General features: G+C 47.8%; 1 protein-coding gene across 1 annotated transcript in view; it reads left to right on the forward strand.

Annotated features, from left to right (window-relative positions):
* Positions 1–1,337: 1,337 nt before the first annotated feature.
* The window catches only part of EXT1 (exostosin glycosyltransferase 1), a 177,993-nt gene continuing 160,722 nt past the window's right edge, over positions 1,338–18,608 (forward strand). Inside the window, exon 1 of the mRNA XM_032683228.1 lies at positions 1,338–2,501. Coding sequence (XP_032539119.1) covers positions 1,555–2,501 — 947 coding nt within the window. The 5' untranslated portion in view covers positions 1,338–1,554. The remainder of the gene's footprint in view (positions 2,502–18,608) is intronic.

Raw genomic sequence — 18,608 nt, forward strand, 5'->3', positions numbered from 1 at the left:
TCCTGCCACCCTCTCCAGCCTGGGTTCACCACACAGACCAGCCTGAGACGAGGGCTTTCCCAGTAACAGAGGCTGGCGATAAACTGAACGCAAAGGAGCGAGTGAGGTTCGGCTCAAACAGGTCGCTGCAGGGATGGCTGGGTGCTGAGACAGCTCCCTACAGACTCCTCGTTCATCAGCATCGTTCATCAGCACCGAGGAGCCGCCCCAGGGGAGCGCAGGGCCTGCTCCCGGGGGGGCATCGACTCAACGCACCCCGGCCAGGAGCACCTGGAGCCCCGGCAGCCCCAGCACGGGCAGCGGAACCGCGTCCCCCCCTCTCCCTGCCTTCCCCGTCAGGGAGAGCGGCGTGACCGCGGCTCCTGGCTCTGCCCGCGCCACACAGGGCGCCCGTTCCCAGGCCCCTCGCGACTGGGCTTCTGGGTCTCAGCCACGGTTTTGTGCCCGCTCCCCCTGCGCGCAGCCGAGCCCCGGGGCGGCTCCAGCGCAGCGGCGGCGCCGCGCTCGGCAGGGGGCGGCAGCGGCGGCGCCGGCACTGCTGGCGGAAAGCGGGGTCGGGCCGCCCCCGGCTGGGGGCTGCACCGGCGGGGAGGCGGAGCGGACCGGGAGCGAAGGGCGGCCCTGGCGCTGGGCCAGGGCTCGCCGGGTGCCGGCCCGCGGGGGCAACGCGGAGCACTCCGGTCCCGGCGCCCCCCACACCGACCCCAGTTGGCAAAACCACTCCCACCCCAGCGGCGGCGCCCCCCGCCCGCGGGTTATGAATGGACGAGGCGGAAGCCCCGCCCCCCCGGACGTGACGCCCGCCAATGGGGGCGCGGGGAGTGCGGCGGGGTGAGGTCAGCGCGCGGGGCGGGGGCGGCGCGGGCCGGGCGCGGCGGGCGGGGGTCGCGGCCCCGGGCGGGCGGAGCGGGGCGCAGGGCTAGGTGGCCGCGGCGGCCGCGGCCCGGGGGAGGCGGGGAAGGAGGGAGGGGCGAGCAGGAGAGGGAGGAGGAAGAGGAGGAGGAGGGTCCTCGCCGCCGCCGCCGCTCCGTCCTGGGGGCCATTCAGCAGGAGCGAGGCGAGGAGCGAGCGGCGCCGGGGCCGGGCGGGGGGCTCCGGGCGATGCGGGGCTTCGTCAGGCTGCGGCGCGGCGGCCGCGGGCTGTGAGCCGGCGGGACCGGGCCGGGCCGGGCTGGGCTGGGCTGGCGGGGCGGGGAGGGGCGGGCGGGAGCGTGGCGGAGCCGAGCGCCGGCAGCGGCGGGAAGGCGGGAGCGGGGCTGCCCGGTGCCCGCCCCGCGCGGGGGGCCGGCCCTGAGTGCATGCGGGGCGCCCCGCCGGGCCGCCGCCCGGCCGCCGCCCGCCGCCCCTGAGACACCGGCGGCGAGAAAGTTGCGGCGGTCGCCCACATGCGCGGCCGCGGCCGGCGGCTTGGGGAACGGCGCCGAGCGGAGGTGGGCGAAGAGAGTTTGAAGCGCTCGCCGGCGGGAAGATGGCGGAGCGGAGCTGAGAGCGGCGCCCGGCGAGCTCGGGCCGCCCCCGCCTTCCTCCGCAGCCCCCCGGACCCCCGCCGGACACATGCAGGCCAAAAAACGCTACCTGACGCTGCTCTCCGCCGGCACCTGTCTCGCCCTGCTGCTCTACCTGGGAGGCGTGCGGCTGCGGGCGGCCCGGCACCCGCCGCCCGGTAGCCGGCATGGCCCCCGTCCCGGCGGCGCCGAGCGGCCCTGGCCCCGCTTCCCCGATGCCCTGCGGCCCTTCGCGCCCGCCGAGCGCCCGGGCCCCGAGGGCGGCGGGCGCGTCTCCCCCCGGCAGCGGCGGGACGCCAGCGCCGGCCTCTACCGCGGGCGCCGCTGCCGCATGGAGTCCTGCTTCGACTTCGCCCAGTGCCGGAAAAACGGCTTCAAGGTCTACGTGTACCCGCAGCAGAAGGGAGAGAAGATCGCCGAGAGCTACCAGAACGTCCTGGCCGCTATCGAGGGCTCCCGCTTCTACACCTCGGACCCGGGGCAGGCCTGCCTCTTCGTCCTCAGCCTGGACACGCTGGACCGGGACCAGCTCTCCCCCCAGTACGTGCACAACCTCCGCTCCAAGGTACAGAGCCTCCACCTGTGGAACAACGGCAGAAACCACCTGATTTTTAATTTATACTCCGGCACCTGGCCCGACTACACCGAGGATGTGGGGTTCGACATTGGCCAGGCCATGCTGGCCAAAGCCAGCATCAGTACTGAAAACTTCAGACCCAACTTTGACGTTTCTATCCCACTCTTTTCTAAGGATCATCCTAGGACAGGAGGGGAGAAGGGATTTTTAAGGTTTAACACCATCCCTCCTCTCAGGAAGTACATGTTGGTATTCAAGGGGAAAAGGTACCTGACGGGGATAGGGTCAGACACCAGGAATGCCTTATATCACGTCCATAACGGAGAGGATGTTGTCCTCCTGACCACCTGCAAGCATGGCAAAGACTGGCAAAAGCACAAGGATTCGCGCTGTGATCGAGACAACGCCGAATACGAAAAGTAAGTGAGCGGTGCCCCTTTCCCTGTGCTTGTGTCCCCAGGGACATGCCGGCGTGCCCGGCTCTGCAGGCAGCCCCTGCCACCGGGCAGATGTGAGCAGCTGTGTGCAGATGTGTACCGATGCACATTCAGTGGCCAGAGGAAAGCCTCCAGCTCTCCTTTGGGCAGGTCGGTGGCTTCCCCTGTCCCCCGTGATGCTGCCGGCTGGTTCGGTGCTGCCTTGGCCGGGGGAGCCGGCGGGGAGGCATTGAAGGGCGATGCGGTGTCCTGCAGCCGTGGCGTTGCTTGCCCAGGGACTGATGACCTGCATCCGCAGCCCGCTGGCTTTCCAAACGTGGCCAGCGGCGGAGATGCTGCTGGAGGATGCGCTGGCACTTGGCACTACCCTTTGTCTTCCCAGCGCCTCTTAGATGCCCTGTGCCCTCCCTGCCCTGAAACAAAGTTTGTACGATTCCTCAGTCCTCTCCAGGTCGCGTGTGACCCTGGCTCCTGTAGAGGGTTGGTTGCTGAGGGCGATGGCTGAGATGCTCTCTCCAAAAAGCACTGCCCGGCGTCTGGCTGGTGTTTGTGTGTCTCCACAGACAAGCCAGGAACTTGCCTAGCCGTATTTTTCCCCTCAGTTCAAACTAGCGCAGCATCAGTAAAGAAAGGAGGAAAAAGAAATGCTGACTATGTTCACGTCCTGTGTCCGAGTTTTTGTCTTTTACCTGTGAGAGGATACACCAGTGATGCGAGCACATCCTGTGCTTGCTCGGTTGCTTGACTTTCCCCGACTTTTATTTTTATTCGTTGGTAATGTTACAGTGTAGCCAGATTTTGTCTCGCTGTGCTCTTGCCCTTGTATTCCAGTCTGCTTTTCACGTTTGTATATATAGCTACCGGGAAAATCGCTTCCTGGGAATTACCTCCAGGACTGCGATGCTGACTAAGCCGTTTGCAACTGATTAGTTCATTTAAATGCCGACCACCACTATGCTTACTGCAGAGTAGGTGCCTATATATGAAGTTTTTCACGTGAGAATGTTTCCTGGGTAGCAGGAATTAGACGCTGAATTAAAGCAGACCAGCTGTACAGCACTGGGTGTACAGCAGTGGAGCTGCACCCGGAGCTGCCAACAGCTGGAGGGTTTTGTGGTGCACAGGGGAACCTGGGTGGAAAAATACTTCTGGAGAGCAGTTAGGAAGAAACTACGTTGGCATTAATACTGATGAAAATTTCCGACTGGCTGCCTGCTTCTGCACTGAAAGTATCCCCAGGGATTTGGGAGAGACGGGGAAGGTCAGCACTGCAAAGCCAGGAAGCCTGTGTGTGCCTGTGTGAACTCTGCTCACCTTTCGGTTACTGTAATTCTGCTGCAGAGGAGAAGGAAACAGCAGTGCAAACACTCAGTAGACTTTTAATCCCATTCACTTTCAGGAAACTGATGGGCGAATGGTGAAACGATGCACACGTGGAAACGATACAGCGGCAGTGACGGGTGATCAGTAGAGATACTAAGCTAAGCTCATGATTTGTCACCCAGGAGTCCCTTTGGTTTGTGATCTCCTTCAGGGAATATTTTTTTGTGGGGAAAAAGGGAGACCTGACAATTGCAGCCTTGCAGGCTGTGCTAGTTTTTGGTTTTTAGATCTCAGCACTGGAGCTAATTTAGAGATGGGAAAAGTCTTTGCTGCACCGTATACCATGTGTGCTGTCAAGGTGTCATAAAAGCAAACATACCCGCCTGTGGTTTGACGTGAGTCAATTTTTTTACAGCTATGACATTTGGTCTAATAAAAAATAGACTTCTCCCCATGAATTCTGCTCCTCCCAAAGTGTTTTTGCCACTTATTTTGTAGTGAGAGGTGTACATAACAACCCTCAGGGGATACAATAGCATGAATCCAACTGGTTTGCTGTGCTGTTCATACAAAAAGTGGACTTGCCGCTAACATGTGTCCGTATCTGAGGTGGTGTGGAGAGGCTTCAGCATTTGTTGCAATGCTGCTGTTAAAAGACAGGAACTAAAAAAAAAGATGTTGACAAGAAAACAAGATTACTCTAAGAACCGAGGCAGGCTGAATCTGTGGTTGAGCTGCTGAGGTGAATGGGCTTTGCTCTGCTGAACAGCTGCAAATGCTGAAGCTCTTTGACCCAGCATCTTACCGGAGTGAGCGCACCTGCCAGAGCGTGCTGCTGCCCCTTCACACTCTTGCTTTGGTGCCTATGCACAGCAAAGTATGCCATCTGGTGATCTCCCAGCACCACGTCCTGCCGTGGCCTCTGGCTCCACTGTGCAAATAGGGACCATGCCTGGTGCTCCACTCCCTTTATAAAATGTGACAGGGTCACATCCTCAAGGTAGGATAATGCAGCCAGGTGGTTGAAATGCTTCTGTGCTGATCTGTAACCCAGGTGTGAAAGCTGTAGGAGGGACTCCGTTGTTCATCCCACCTAACTCAGCATGTGATAATCAATGAGGCTGTAGTTGCTTGGAAAAGAAATGTCTCTAAATATGTCTGGGCCTTGAAAACTGCACACAGAGGGACTCTTGTGAGGCATTTTGGGCTTGGATTCAACAATGCATCCTCAAGGTTTTAATCAAAAAGAAGAAAAAACATACTCTCCGGGATACATCTATTTGCATATCTGTATAGAGTTGGGAGTTGCATATTGTGGTTTTCTGTGCCTGTTTTCCCATCCTCTGCTGTGATCTTTACACCATTTCACTTCATGTGAAGGACAAGAGTGTGGGTGCCCTGGCCATGGGGAACTGACCCTGAGATACCAGTCCTTGTCAGGGTGAAATATGAATGATTTACTCTAGGTAGAGGCCTTGCCAAGTCGGGTAAATTAGGTGACCAGATTTTAAAACATGTTAACCTCATGTCAGCAGGGTGGTGGCGTTATGTTGTGTTAAGCTTGGGGCCAGCACCTGTTGCAAGTTACTTGTGATGGGGTTTCATCTACGACAGAGTATTTGGGGTTGTATTTGCATGAGGTCCACCTGTCTGCAGGATGTGGTGTTTCCTCTCTAGGAGGTTGAAGATACCAACAAAGGTGACTTCTTGACCTGTGGAAGAACGTGTAGAATGTCTTACTTTACTTGGGGGAAGGAGAGCTGGACATGTGTGTATTTGACTCTGTGAATTGTATTGAAAGATCCATCTGTATGTCACAGCTAATTAATTTGCATCCTAGTTATGCATCTCAGCGGATAAAGTTAATGCAGACTAAAATGAGTTACATTATCATGATTAGACTACTAGCAAACAGGATATAAAGGAAAACAAAGAAAACCTGTGGTTGCTTTGCGATGTCCTTGGTTGTCAAAGTTGGCCTTTGTCACCCAGCACTAGGGCAGCTGGGCTTTCTGAATTCCTCCACAATAGGATTTCAGCCTCAAGCTTTCAGTTTCATAAAGGGTTAAGTGAATAAACACTGCTGCTGCTGAAGTTCGAAGACAGCCTCTTAAATATTTAATGACAGTCTAAATATATACATATGTACAGTGTGTTTTAAACAAAGGCAGAATTCATATACAGGCTTAACTGGTTCCAAATAATTACTTTTTGGAAGGTAATATAAATGACTATGGATACTGAAAGAAATGGAGGAATGCAATGTTCTAGTAAAGCCAGATGCAGAGAAGAGATTTGCACCAAAATGAGGACCTTTCTAGGAAAGTAAATAGTGTCTGTGGCATATTCTCTGATTTACAGCAACTCTGCCCTTGGAAGATGGAGAGGGTAGTGGTGATGGTATCTAAAAACATAAGGTCTCATCAGAAGCTCATTCAAGGAGACTTCTTCCTCATCCATGGAGGACAGCTCAAGTAAATGATGATAATGAAGGAAAGGGGAAAAAATGAATGGGGTTGAAGAGAGTAAAATGGGGAAGGAGAAGTGAGGAAAAAAGTGTCTTTTTGGAGAAATGTGAACTATGGTGGAGGACATATAGTATAGTGAGGTGTTCATTACAGACTTAAGTTTTGTGACTAGTCAGTGCTCAAAAAGCCTGGGTGATCATGACTGAACTGAGAAAGGTAGGCAAAATACACAGACCCTCATGAGGTGGGACTAGTTTTGCCAGAGGAGGTTGGAGGCATGTGGTGTAGGAGCCTATAGAAGGAGCTGCTCACACATCTGCCTGGGACTGCTGGGTGCACACACATTGTGTGCTTGTACCTGTGAAACATTTCTGCAGGGCACGTGATAGCACTAGGTAGGGTCGTATGTGTACTTTTACAGGTGAATATATCCAACTGAACATTTTCATTGATGCCTGGTATCCAGTACCTGGTGTGCACTCTACTGGTGGAACATGCATCAATCATCCCTGAACCTCCCACCTTGAAAATCCTGAGTAAAGGTCACAGTTGACCAATAGGCACAGAATGGGAAGAGATGCAAGTTTTAGTTTCATTTCCTTCCCACCAGGAATAAAATACACATATCGAAAAAAGAGAAGTGGTAGACGTAGACACTAGGGATGAGTTTGCCATTCACAAGACCGGCAGAAGAATGTGAAGTAAGGCTTAGGCTTGCCTGCCCAACATGTGATGGTAATCTGGGCGCTGCATACGCATGTATGTGCATGTTTCAAACAAAGGTGAAATTCTTGTATTTTCAACATACTGAGCTTCCGTGTATTGTATTAAAATACAAATGTAAATGCTACACTTCATCACTCACTGTATTATTTTTTGAATTATATAAAAGCCCTCACGAGTCAGCTCATTTGCAGCTATTTAGGATGGGTTTGAGAAACCACCCAGGTTCTGGATGGCTGTTCTTCAGGACATCTGAACTGCAATGGGAACCAGTCTGTGTGTCTTTTATATCACCAGGCTGCTTTGGGAGCTTGGATAAAACTCAAAAACTACTGAGAGAGCTTGGGCATTTTCCCAGAGTGTCTTGGCTCCTGCAGAGACCTGTCACCACCAGACTACTTTTTTAATATCGATTTTCAAGAAACTGGAAATTTGCCTGGTTTACAATACGTTTATTCCAAAATGCAGTAAGCAGGTAAATAACAAAGCATTAACGTATGTCTGAGAAATACAGGACTTGCTCTGTTGTTTTCCTCTTCTTGCTCTCTGTATGTATCGCAGGGTGTCCTTATGGGCCTGTTGATGCTGATTTGATGCAGGCAGGGCCCTGGGAGGAGCTGGGAGCAGGGGTGACAGGAGCGTCCCTGAGCTCACAGCCAGCCGTGCAATCCTCATCCTCCTGACTGTTTGCATCAGGCTCTTCCCACTAGGTAGAGGTGTGGGAGCAGTGGATGCATGTGCATGAGTGTTTCCCCGTGTGAGCAGTGCTGGGCGCTGCCGCGTGTGTGGCCGGGTGTGTGGAATTAGCCCTGGCAGAGGAGCCCACCCTGCCCGCGGGCATTAAACCAGGCGCCCTTCTAACCTCAAGTAATTAAGTTTTCTTGTGGGGCGAGTTGTTATAATAATTGCTTGCCCCAGGCCTTTCTGCATCTTTCTATGAAGCATCTCATATGAGGCTCTGTGGTGACAAAGCATTACAGTAGATGGGTGATCTGGTCTGCAGCAGGTGTGTTCTGCATGCAGAATGTAGGTGAACACTGCTTTCACGGCCAGAGGGATCTGCTTTAGTTTTTCCTGCCCAGGAAAATTGTTCTTGGGTAGTATATTGATAAGTACTCATCACTGAAGAGACACTTGACGATAGAACAAAACCCAAATAAAAAAATTATGAGTCATCATTTTAATTTCAAGTAGAATTAATCTTGAAACAAGTAGTTTGAAGGGCTTGTTGAACCCAGATCAGAACAGCACTAAAAGTGACATTTCCAGCTACCCTGGAAGATGAAGCCCTCCTGTGTCCCCAGCGAGGTGCCCTCAGCAAGAATGTGCTGCAGAGCATCCCACAGTGCTCCTGCCTTCTTGCCCTCCATGGCTGGGTGTTCCACAGAGAAAACTCTGACTTCTGCAGGACGTTTTGTAGTGGCCTAAGGTAAGCTTCACTGAAATTGCTCCTAAGGGAGAGGGGTCGCTGAGTTTGAGGTTCTCCTGAGGGGCTGTGTGCACCTTCCTGCTGCTCCCTGCTGCCTTGAGAGTGTTCCCAGCTGTGGACCTCTTTGCATCCGTGCAGCTCTGAAGTAGAGCATCTTGCTGGGAGGATGGGATTAAACGAGAGGAGTTTCAGCTCAAGACAAACCTGAGCAAAATAGACTACTGGTTTGACTCTGCTGGAAATAATCCTTTTGCCCCACATACAACCCTGGAACAGCCCACTGGAAAGTAAACCAGCAGCCGCTGCTCGCGGGAGAGGGAAGTAAATGAAACTGGTCGACATGAAGCACTTATTTACACAACAGATGTGAGTCAAGAGAATGTGCTGTAATCTGATGATTTCTGGAGTATTATCTGTGATTGTTTTCTTTTTCTCTCTGAGGGGTTTCTTTCAGAAAATCCACAGAGTTTTGCGGTCTTGGGTAAACAAACTGTTTTTCTAACCAGAGAAAAATAATCAGTAGGTCCGTGGATAACTGTCTGGCCTGTGAATGGAGTTAAATGGTATGTTCTGAGCTGCAGAGGTGACTGACTTCTCCAGGATTTGGCTATATCTAGATGATGCAAGATTTATACTCCTGTCCTGTGCTGTGTGGAGATTAGTTTAGCCTGTGGGAATGTGTGAGTATAACTTCAGGTTATATTTAAGGTTCTGCAGCCTTCCACATTGCCAAGTATTTTGAGACGTATAGGTTTCAAAACCTTCTCATGGTTTACACAGAGCAGTAGATTTGTTCCTCTTCCTCTGTTCATCCAACTATGCTGTGCTTTTATATAAGGTTTTGTGTTGCTCTTTTTTCAATCCAAATTTCAGGAGGAAACAGGACATGTGTCATTACTGTTTTGCTCTTAATTTAAGAGCCTCCTCAGTCAGCTGTTGGGAGCATCAATGCTAGGTAATGCTGATCCACCTCATCTCCACATCTCTGGAGCAGGCAGAGTGGGAGGGAGCTGCAGCAGGAGGTGCCTGCAACACCAGGTGTGCACAGGGGTGATTACAGATCTAAGCCAGAGGATGGTGGGAATCCTTTCTTCCATTTATAGAGCAAATTATAAAACAAATGATTGTCAGCCATGCATTGGAAGAAACTGTCCTGGTGTTGTAGCGTGGGGGCTACAAAACCTGGGAGGGTTTTTAGAGGCTGAGAGGTTGGAGATCAGCACACTGCAGTGGTGCAGGAGAAACAAGTTAAGGAAATGAATTCCAAATGACAACAGAAGAGAGGAGATTTTCACATGAGAAGAGGGAAATAATGTTTTAAGAAACACAGGGCCTATCTCAGCAAAATGTTGTGGCTTACTGCTTTGCTGGGAAAGAACTGGCATGAGTGCTGCCAGGCTGATGGCTTTCCAAATGCAATCTAGCTTCCTAAAGTGCTATAATTTCTAAGAATAAGAAAACATAACTGTAAGCTAGTCAGGAGGGTTAGGCCTCCTTAATAACAGGAGAAAAAAGATGCCATTTTCTTTAAATATCTTGTGTTTTCCCCAGTTGTCTTTTCCTTGACCTCTCACTGGGATTTAACCTCAGTTTTTCAAGTGGTGTAGTGCTGCATCCTCAGCCAAGATGCGGACAGGAGGCTAGGTGGGTGTTCCCTGAAAGGTGGTAGATGCTCATCTTGGCTAAATCAGGTTCCCATTTTGTACTCCACTGAGACAGACTTCTCCGTGCTCCTTCAGTCCCTGGGTGAAGTTTAGTGCTGGCAGGGCTGTTGTAGGACCTCCTGCCTTCTCCTTCCTGTAGCACACATGGTTTCGAGATTGTACTTGGACAGCCAGGATTGCTGCTGGCCACCATGGTTACATTTCCATATGCTTTTAAAATGGGAAGAACACTTTGCCTTCCCCAAGCATTTCGTGGATTACTTAAATGCTTTGCCATGTTTAGAAAAAGCACTGTGTAAAGCTGAGATACTACTCATTCATGTTTTCTGTATCTCCTTTCCAAGAAATATCAGTGAGTGAAGGTTTAAACTGATTTTCCCATAAAAGGTGGCAGTTGTCAGCAGCAGTATAAAGCAGCTCTTCTGTGTGTGTCTGGCAGGGGGAAATCCCCACAAAAGCTCTTCTGGGGTTTGACACTTGTCCTGGGTCAGGATATGTGGTACATTAGTATATGAGCCTTTTAACTTCCCTTACTTCACTCAGCCCCTACCAAAGGCCACTGCCTTTCCAGGCACTGCAGCACTATCATTCCCAATCACTCCTCCAAGGAGTGATGCAGTTAGCAAATTCAGTAAAGCTCTTCTGCTGTAAGTTGACTTTTTTCCTCCATGATGGTTTCTAGTCCAGAAATACGTGAAAACAAAATAATTCCTGGGTTCCTAAGTGAATTTCCCATTTTTTCACTTTTTCCCCCCTAATATCCTTTTTGTGTTTCTGAATGAAACAGAATTAGGGCTAATTTAGTTGATTGGCTGCAAAACAAAAGTATTCAATGCTAAGAATGGGAAATGAGAAGGCCTTTCTGAAATGTTACTTCTTTACATAATTGTAACAGATTGTAATTATACAGTTGGGTGTTTAGCAGTGGATTTTCTGTAAACACGGTCATGGGAAATGTCTCATCGCTCACTTGTGTCGGTTCGAGTCCCAGTGCGGTCCCGTCGGCTGTAACAGCATCTCTAACAATGTTTTCTCTTTGGGCTGGATGGTGTGCTACAGAGAATGGTATCTCCAGTTCCCTTTTCAGCTCCTCCTACAAAATTACCACCGGTCGATATGGCCATGTCAGACTGTTGACACAAATCAATAAGATCAATCACTCTTCAGCTCCTAAACAAAATTGAGAGCGTGATGCTGATGGCTTGCACGTAACAGTAGATTCCTAAAGGAAAAATGCATGCCACAGTGTTTGCCAAATGTACATGGGGGACCCTGTCCTGTTAATAATTAGTTTTCTGAGGCTGTAAAACGGAGCATGGTATAAATAGTTTCCTAGAGCTGCAGTGTGCATTATGACCCCTGCAGCCCTCAGTCTGATGGAGAACATCACCTGACCAACAGCAGTGCTGGAAACAGGGAAGCATGGCAGTGTTGGTTAGGAATCCTGTTTTTCTTCATTCTCCTAGAAGATCTTGACTTCTGATACTGGTTTTTGCCTCGCGAATAATTGCAGACATCGTATCACAATATTGGAATTCCTGGTGCAGTCAGGTAGTTCAGTGGGTTAGTACCAGAAAGCTCATCAAAATTGTAGTTGTAGTCTGCAAGAATAAAATCAGAGGCTGCTTCTAAAAATCAGAATCTTTATCTGAAGGGAGGGACAAATTTTTGTTTATAATGTCTGAGTTTATATCTCTGAAGGCTTGTTTGGGTGTGTCTGCTCATAGACTCAATCAGCTGTTTCAGGAAGATAAAGACATGAATGTTTCATCTTCTGAATTTGCCACCAACCGTTGTGCTGGGTGCTAGCAGATTTTTGTTTTAATTAAATGTAATTTATCTAATCCTAATGGGAAACATAATTATAGGATTTACTTTTTAATAGCGTGATTTCAGAATTATTTTATAAAGAAGAGTAACATTTCCCCTTCAGGGCTGTTTAAAAATAAGCAAATAAAATAAAAAAACAAAGTACACTTTGCTAAAAGTAATAAATCTCAGACAAGATGCAAAAAAAAAGGCATCTGATATGTTGGAGCTGCAATAAAGCTGAAAATTAATGATCAGTAAGTTGCTGCTGCAAGAGACTGAATGCATTATGGATTTGAGGAGACGCCTATAGCTTATTAAATGTCAGCAAATTTTTGCATAGGCAGGAGAAAACCCTGATCAGAAATTGTAAAAAGATGCAACCTGCAGCTGGAAGATCCAGTGCCACAAAGGATGTGTGCACCATGTGTATTGTTGGAACATAAGAATGTGCTTTGTAAGATCAGGGTCTGAAGTTTCATGGTAAACTCCTTTAGTTCCTGATCGGAGAGATTTAAATGTTTCAGTAAGGCATGACTGTAGTCTCTGGGAGGGATTTGTCATACTTTGCATAAGAAGGCATGTATGACTGTTTAAAATAATTCAAAACAAATAACATCCCTTTGCCCTCCTACACTCCCTCATGCTTTTTTCCCCCTGAAACCAAAAGCTAAGGCTACTACTTGAATTGTAATAGAAAAATATATCAAGTGAATGATCACATCAGGCATGGACACTTACCAAATCACAGCGAGATAACTGTGAATAACTCTCTAGTTTCAACAATTTGCATGGCCATTAACAATTGATGGGTTTCCCTTAGAACTGCATTATCTATGGCAGCAGGATCTATTCCTGCACACTGCTCCTGCATACTAAGTGCCAGACAAATCCTCAAAAGAGAGGGTAATAAAAAATCTGATAGCAGCAAGGTGAATGAAGCAGGTAGGAATTTCAAGGCGACACTTTTTGAAAATGGGGAAATATTTCAGGCAATCACGCATTTTCATAACTGCTCTCCATCTCCCTTCCCTGCCTACTTTTTTTACTACAGTTCTGCAAGTTTTAATTCAAGCTGGTTTTAGGTTTCGCTTCACTGTTTGGCATTGCTTCAGGCTTGATGATCAGTCTGTCCTGTGGATGAGTTTATGCAAGATTTTGAAATACTTCTTATTATATTTTTGGATTAGACACATGCCTTGAGAAGCTTTTATGCATATTCAACAAAAGATAAAAATGGTGCTAAAGTTAGCCGTCCGAGATTGTTGGGTGGCTCTTTCATGGGAGTGATTTCAAGCAGGTGCCAAAGATATGCTTTCGTATGAGAATCATGCCACTGTTTTAATAAGCGCTCAACACATCCCTTATTTCTAGTGCTTTCATCTCTGCCTGACAGCAAGTCAGTTCTTTCTAGATTCCTCTATCAAGTTGATTTTTCCAGACCCAAATCTCTTTTCTCTCTCTCTTTTTATTTCTCTTTCTCACCCTCTTCCCTTTCCCCCTTTCTTTTCATGGTGCTGTTGTTGTGGCAAGATTAAAGCAGCTGAGGGAAGTGGTAGCAGGGAAGGCTCTGGTAATCAAAGCGTGCAAGCGGCTGGGGCTGTGTGAAGGCAGGTGGGTGACACATCAAAGGGGGGGATGTGGGTGCATGCTGCTCTCATCTCTCCTTGTAAATGACCCCCCTGCCATAAAGAGAGTTCCTGGGGTTAGTTTGTGAGCTCACACGCACACAAATGAGTTTGCTTTTCTATGGCCTTCCCAACATTTACTTGCGGAGAGTCGTGATAGAGTCTCAGCTTTGTTCCTCGAAAGGTGGCTTCTGCAGATGTGGCATGTAAGGAGACAAGTGCCTGAGTCGTTAATTAGCAAAAGGTGGTCGTTCACCTTCATCTGAGAACAACCCACCATCTTATTGTCCTGTCTGCCTGTAAGTGTTGTTTCTGGATTGCTGTGGGCAGGATGAGGAGAACTAGAAGGTCTGAGCAGCGCCTGGTTGTCCCCGGCTGAGTCTTGCATGGTCAGAGACCTAGCATGTCCTGTCTTGGCAAGAGGTCCTCTGGGTGGGGCAGGCAGCGCCCCTTGTTTGGCCACACAAGCTGCTCCCCAAGCTCTGCACCCAGTGTGAGGGCTTCAGGTCCCCTCAGCTCCAAATTCCAGTGGAAGCCCCAAATTCCTGCTCATCTCTAAATTCTCTGTGCATGTCTCTTGACATGGAGGTAACCATAGGGCTGGCTATTTTCTCAGCTGCTGCCTCTCCTCAGACCCTGGCTTGTCTTTGCTGTGGAGCTTGGAGGTGTAGTACCCCATGGTCTGGATTGACTCTTGTTCTGTGTTTGTGCAAGGGGACCTGGTCCTTGTCTTAACCATTTGCCCTGAAGGTGTCAAAAAATCATTGCACTCTGCACTTGCCACCTTTGACAGGACTCATTTCTGTTACTGCTCCCGAGAAACGAAATAACCAGTGGAGCCATTAGGACTCTTGTCTCTTCGCTTTCTGCATCACAACATTAGTGAATTGCAGTGAAAACAGGTTTCAGCTTTTGTTTTATTAGCTATTTCTGGCAGCCTGTAATAATAGCCCTTTTTAGCGAAAAGGTTTTTTATTCTTTCATTTTTCATGAAAATTCTCTCTGACACAGGTCACAGTAAAATAATTCACAATGAAGTTATCTGTGTTGTTTGGGTATAACACTAGAGATCTAAAAATTTAGAGGTAGTGTTTTGATCCTGGGTTGCTCTGTTGGTGTAGTTACTGGTTATAGCAATAGTTCTTATTTACTTTACCTTTAGTCTCAGGATAACTGTGTTTCACAATAATCAATGCACTGATTACTGTAATTGCAGCTTGTGGTACCATGGTCTTACAATTAAATGACTGGGCCAATAAAGCATGGAATTTAATGAATATTTGTAAACAAACTTGATTAGGAAGTAGGTTGAGGATATCTCTGGTGGAGGGTAATAGAAGAGACCCATCCTCAGCTTTGATAATTAGAACAGATGGAAACCAGCAAATGAACAGCAAAGCATGGAAACCATCCCACTGCTACTTACCTTGCATTTATTACTGCACCATGTCTTAAAAATATCTCTTAAAATAAAAAAAAAGATGGCTCCCTGCTGCAGAGAGATTCAGAGAGAGTGTACACAATTTCAGTCTCTTTTGCAGAACTTTAAAGCATTGTCAGACATGATGTTGAAAACTGGATTTACAATGTAGGGCTGGTATCAGCCTTAAGTAAGAAGTGTCTATTGTCACCCCATGGTTGAATCTTAATGCAATTAAAGTGAAAAAGGAAACCACCATTGAAAATGGGACATAGATTTCCTCGTGCTGCCTCTGGGAGGGTGGATGGCTGACATCTAGTAGTTGCTGTAAAGTTGGCTACATTTTACTGTCATTGACGAACTGTGTCCCATTTTTGCTTGTTATTGGTCATGCTTTGTGTGCCTCCCTCTGGTTGTGTACCCGTGTTTCAGATGCGTGTCCCTCGTCTCAGGCATGGAGTCCTGTCCTGCACACTCTGTCAGGCCATTTGGGAGCATGTTATGTAAGTCTGGCGAGTTAACGGTTAAAGGATTCATCCTGTTTTGGATGGTTGCTTTATTTTAAGGTTGCCAGAAATCCCTTTACACCTCTTTGTCTTTTCTTTCCTCTTTCCCCATCTTTAAGCTACTTGACTCTTATTTACAGGTTTTCCTGGCTAAGTACATGTGTGTCTCTTTAACAAAAGTAGCATTCAATCCTGCTGTCTTCCCCTCCCTTCCATTTTTCTTTAAGCTTTTTGTTGTCTGAAAAGTTTGGTACTAATTTTTCAGGGAAACGCATGTGTAAGGAGCCTTGCTTAGAGAGCGCCAGCCCTGAGCAATAGGCTGGTGAGTGGCTGCTCTTGCCGCAGGAGCGTGGAGGGGAAGAGGGTCTTTCAACAGTTACAGTTCATCTATTTGCTTCCTACCTGCTGGTTTCCAGCAGTATTAATTTTTATGCATTTATTGTGTTTAATTAAAAGCAGGGCTTCTTACAACAGTGCTCGCGGAGATTCTTTCTCCCCCCCAAATGCTACAAATAGGCATCTGGTATTTGTTTTGTATAGCACAATCCTCATAAAATGAAGAGTAATAAAACATAATTATCTGTAAAGGCTTGTTTTATAAGCCTAGGAATGAGCTTGTTCCTGCCTTGTTTTGGTCTAGTTGTAAGATAAAGATGCCTTTGTATGGTTTTAGCCCCTCTCCAAATTAGTAGGGAATCAGTTATTACAGTTTTTTAAATCCTGTTGTGCAAAGGTGTATTGTGTAAGGTGGTGTGAGTGCATACACAGGATAGCACTGATGGATCTCTATGGGTGAGAAGAGACTTTTTCTGTTCTTTTTGGAAATTTTTTCCTTACAAACAATGGGTTTTATTTGAAAGCTTTGGTAAAATAAGAGGGTGGAAAATCTGTGGGCTACATGAACAATTCAGCATTTCTGAGCTGTGAGCCGTAAAGTTGGGTTTGAGCCCTTTCTGCGTGTTGCCTGTCCTTGGCAGCATGAGGGACAGTGGTCCATCCTTGTGCTTGAGTGTGTGCGAGGATTCCTTGATTTGGCCCCTGTAGTATTTCTGCCAGATGTTAACTGCTGTGTATCTTCATCTCTATGGAGCATTGCTGGCTTGATCTGCCTCCAGTTAGGTCATCAGGACTCCCAGCACAGGATTCAGCAGTTCTGAAGAGCTAATGGTACTCATTTCATCTTAGATTTGCTGCTTGCTCTTTGTTTGTAGGGCAGTATGCCATTTTGCTTCCCTTTGGCTTGCTCTTACTCTGCAAAAGCTTTTCCTGTCACTACATGCTGGCGGCATATTCTTCTGTGAAAAAGTGAAACTAGATCATTTAAACCAATTAGATAGTAAAGCGAGACACGCGAGTGGCTTATGGCTGTCTGAAGATAAAGTGTGAAAACCAAATCCTTTTAGAAAACTCACAGTCTAAACTTACTTCCTTTTTATTTTCTTTTAAATAGTAATAAGCAAGAATCCACTTTTTTTGTAAAAAAGAGAAACCTGTGGGGCTGCAATGCACCTTCAACTTCAGCATGCTTTGGAATATGTTTGCTTTAACACTGTTCTTCTTTGCACAATTAATTAAAGTGATAGAAGAGGAAATACACCTTTGCTCAGCTTCTTTGTGAATTGTAGCCTTCTCAAAAGCAGATATGACTTATGTATTGCTTTCTCTCTGCAAGGCAAGCCTTGTAATTTTGAATCTTGATGAGCAGCTGCTTTTGTTCTGTGAGTCTCAGAAACAATGGGGTTGGGAGCACTTAACAAATTGCCAAATGATAGCATCGCAAAGAAAACTCTCCTTGAAGTGCCTCATTCCCTGCATCTTTTGTTCTTCAAAGAGAACGATGCACTGACACAGTCTTGGGTGCAGGGACCCACTGCTGGGGCAGGGGAATCCTCCCCCAGCAAATCCTGCTTCCTGGGCAGCAGCAGTGCCTGCACACAGCTGTGTGCCAAGCTACTGCTGCCCTGTGCTGGAGTAATTTCCTTGAAATGCATTTTCCTTGAAATACGCTTTTCTTTCATCTTATCTGGTGATACTGCTGTAATCTGCACATTGCTGACTTTAGTTGTTTAACAGCACTGTTGTGGCTGCTCTCAGTCCCCAGCCAGCGGACGGCCAACAGCAGCAGCAGGGAAGGTGTTAGGAGGCACCCGGCTGCCTTATGTGATCTTACGTTGTTTTCCATGGCCAGAAGTCTTTGATCTATTTAAACAGAAGCCTGAGAAGTGGAGGATGGATGCCACATGGCAGGCTGATGTGTAAATGCGTCCTTTTGCACTGAAGTCTTACGTCACATGTGAGCTAAATGTGTCAAGTATGTCAGAGGCTGCAGAGTCCAGCTACGAGTCAAATGGTCTGAGATGTTTGTCATCTCCACACAGTATATAATGTTCCACTTCTTCATGCAAGGTCTGGAATGCATCTGTCTTATTTTTTTGTCTGGGGTATTGCTTCACTTATGTGTCGAATTGGGAGATATCTCCCTGGAAAGTTTACTGATCCTCGATTCATTAATGTCTCCAGAACATTAGTGTCTCCATAACGTTGCTTTGCATTCACAGCAAAAGAATTGTGTTTAAAAGTTTGGGTAGTTCTGATTCAGACTTCTGATTTCTCCGGAATAATTGGGTTTCACTTTACCAGTGTAAATGAATTGAAGCCTTTAGCTTCAGTCCTGCTATGTGTGTCATGGACTCATTATTTGTTCTGTTTCCCATTGTGTGCAGAGTGGTAGCTTTAGGTGCATTTTCTTTTAAATGCCACGTAAAGTGAAATCCTGTTATTTCCACATTCTGTGGCACTCCTCTTCAAAGTACTGAGGCAACCTTTATGTAGATGACACTTTTGACTCAAACTTTTCCATCATTATGAATATGGTCCCATGGAAAGGAGCAGGATGAAAAAGGGACAGAAGAAAGAACTCACTTGAACTCACTTGGGGCAACTTGAGTCACTTGTAAGAAGACTCTTTGTAGGAAATACAACACACTGAAGATCTCTGCTCCCTTACACTTAAACCATCTACTTCAAACTATTCCATGTTTTTCCTTTGAGCTTGGGCAGGTAGGAAATCTCCTGGCCCTGCTGGAGCTGACAGTAGAACTACCAGGAGAGGGGGTTTT

Source organism: Chiroxiphia lanceolata, chromosome 1 (genome assembly GCF_009829145.1).
Source record: "Chiroxiphia lanceolata isolate bChiLan1 chromosome 1, bChiLan1.pri, whole genome shotgun sequence".
Classification (NCBI taxonomy): Eukaryota; Metazoa; Chordata; class Aves; order Passeriformes; family Pipridae; genus Chiroxiphia; species Chiroxiphia lanceolata.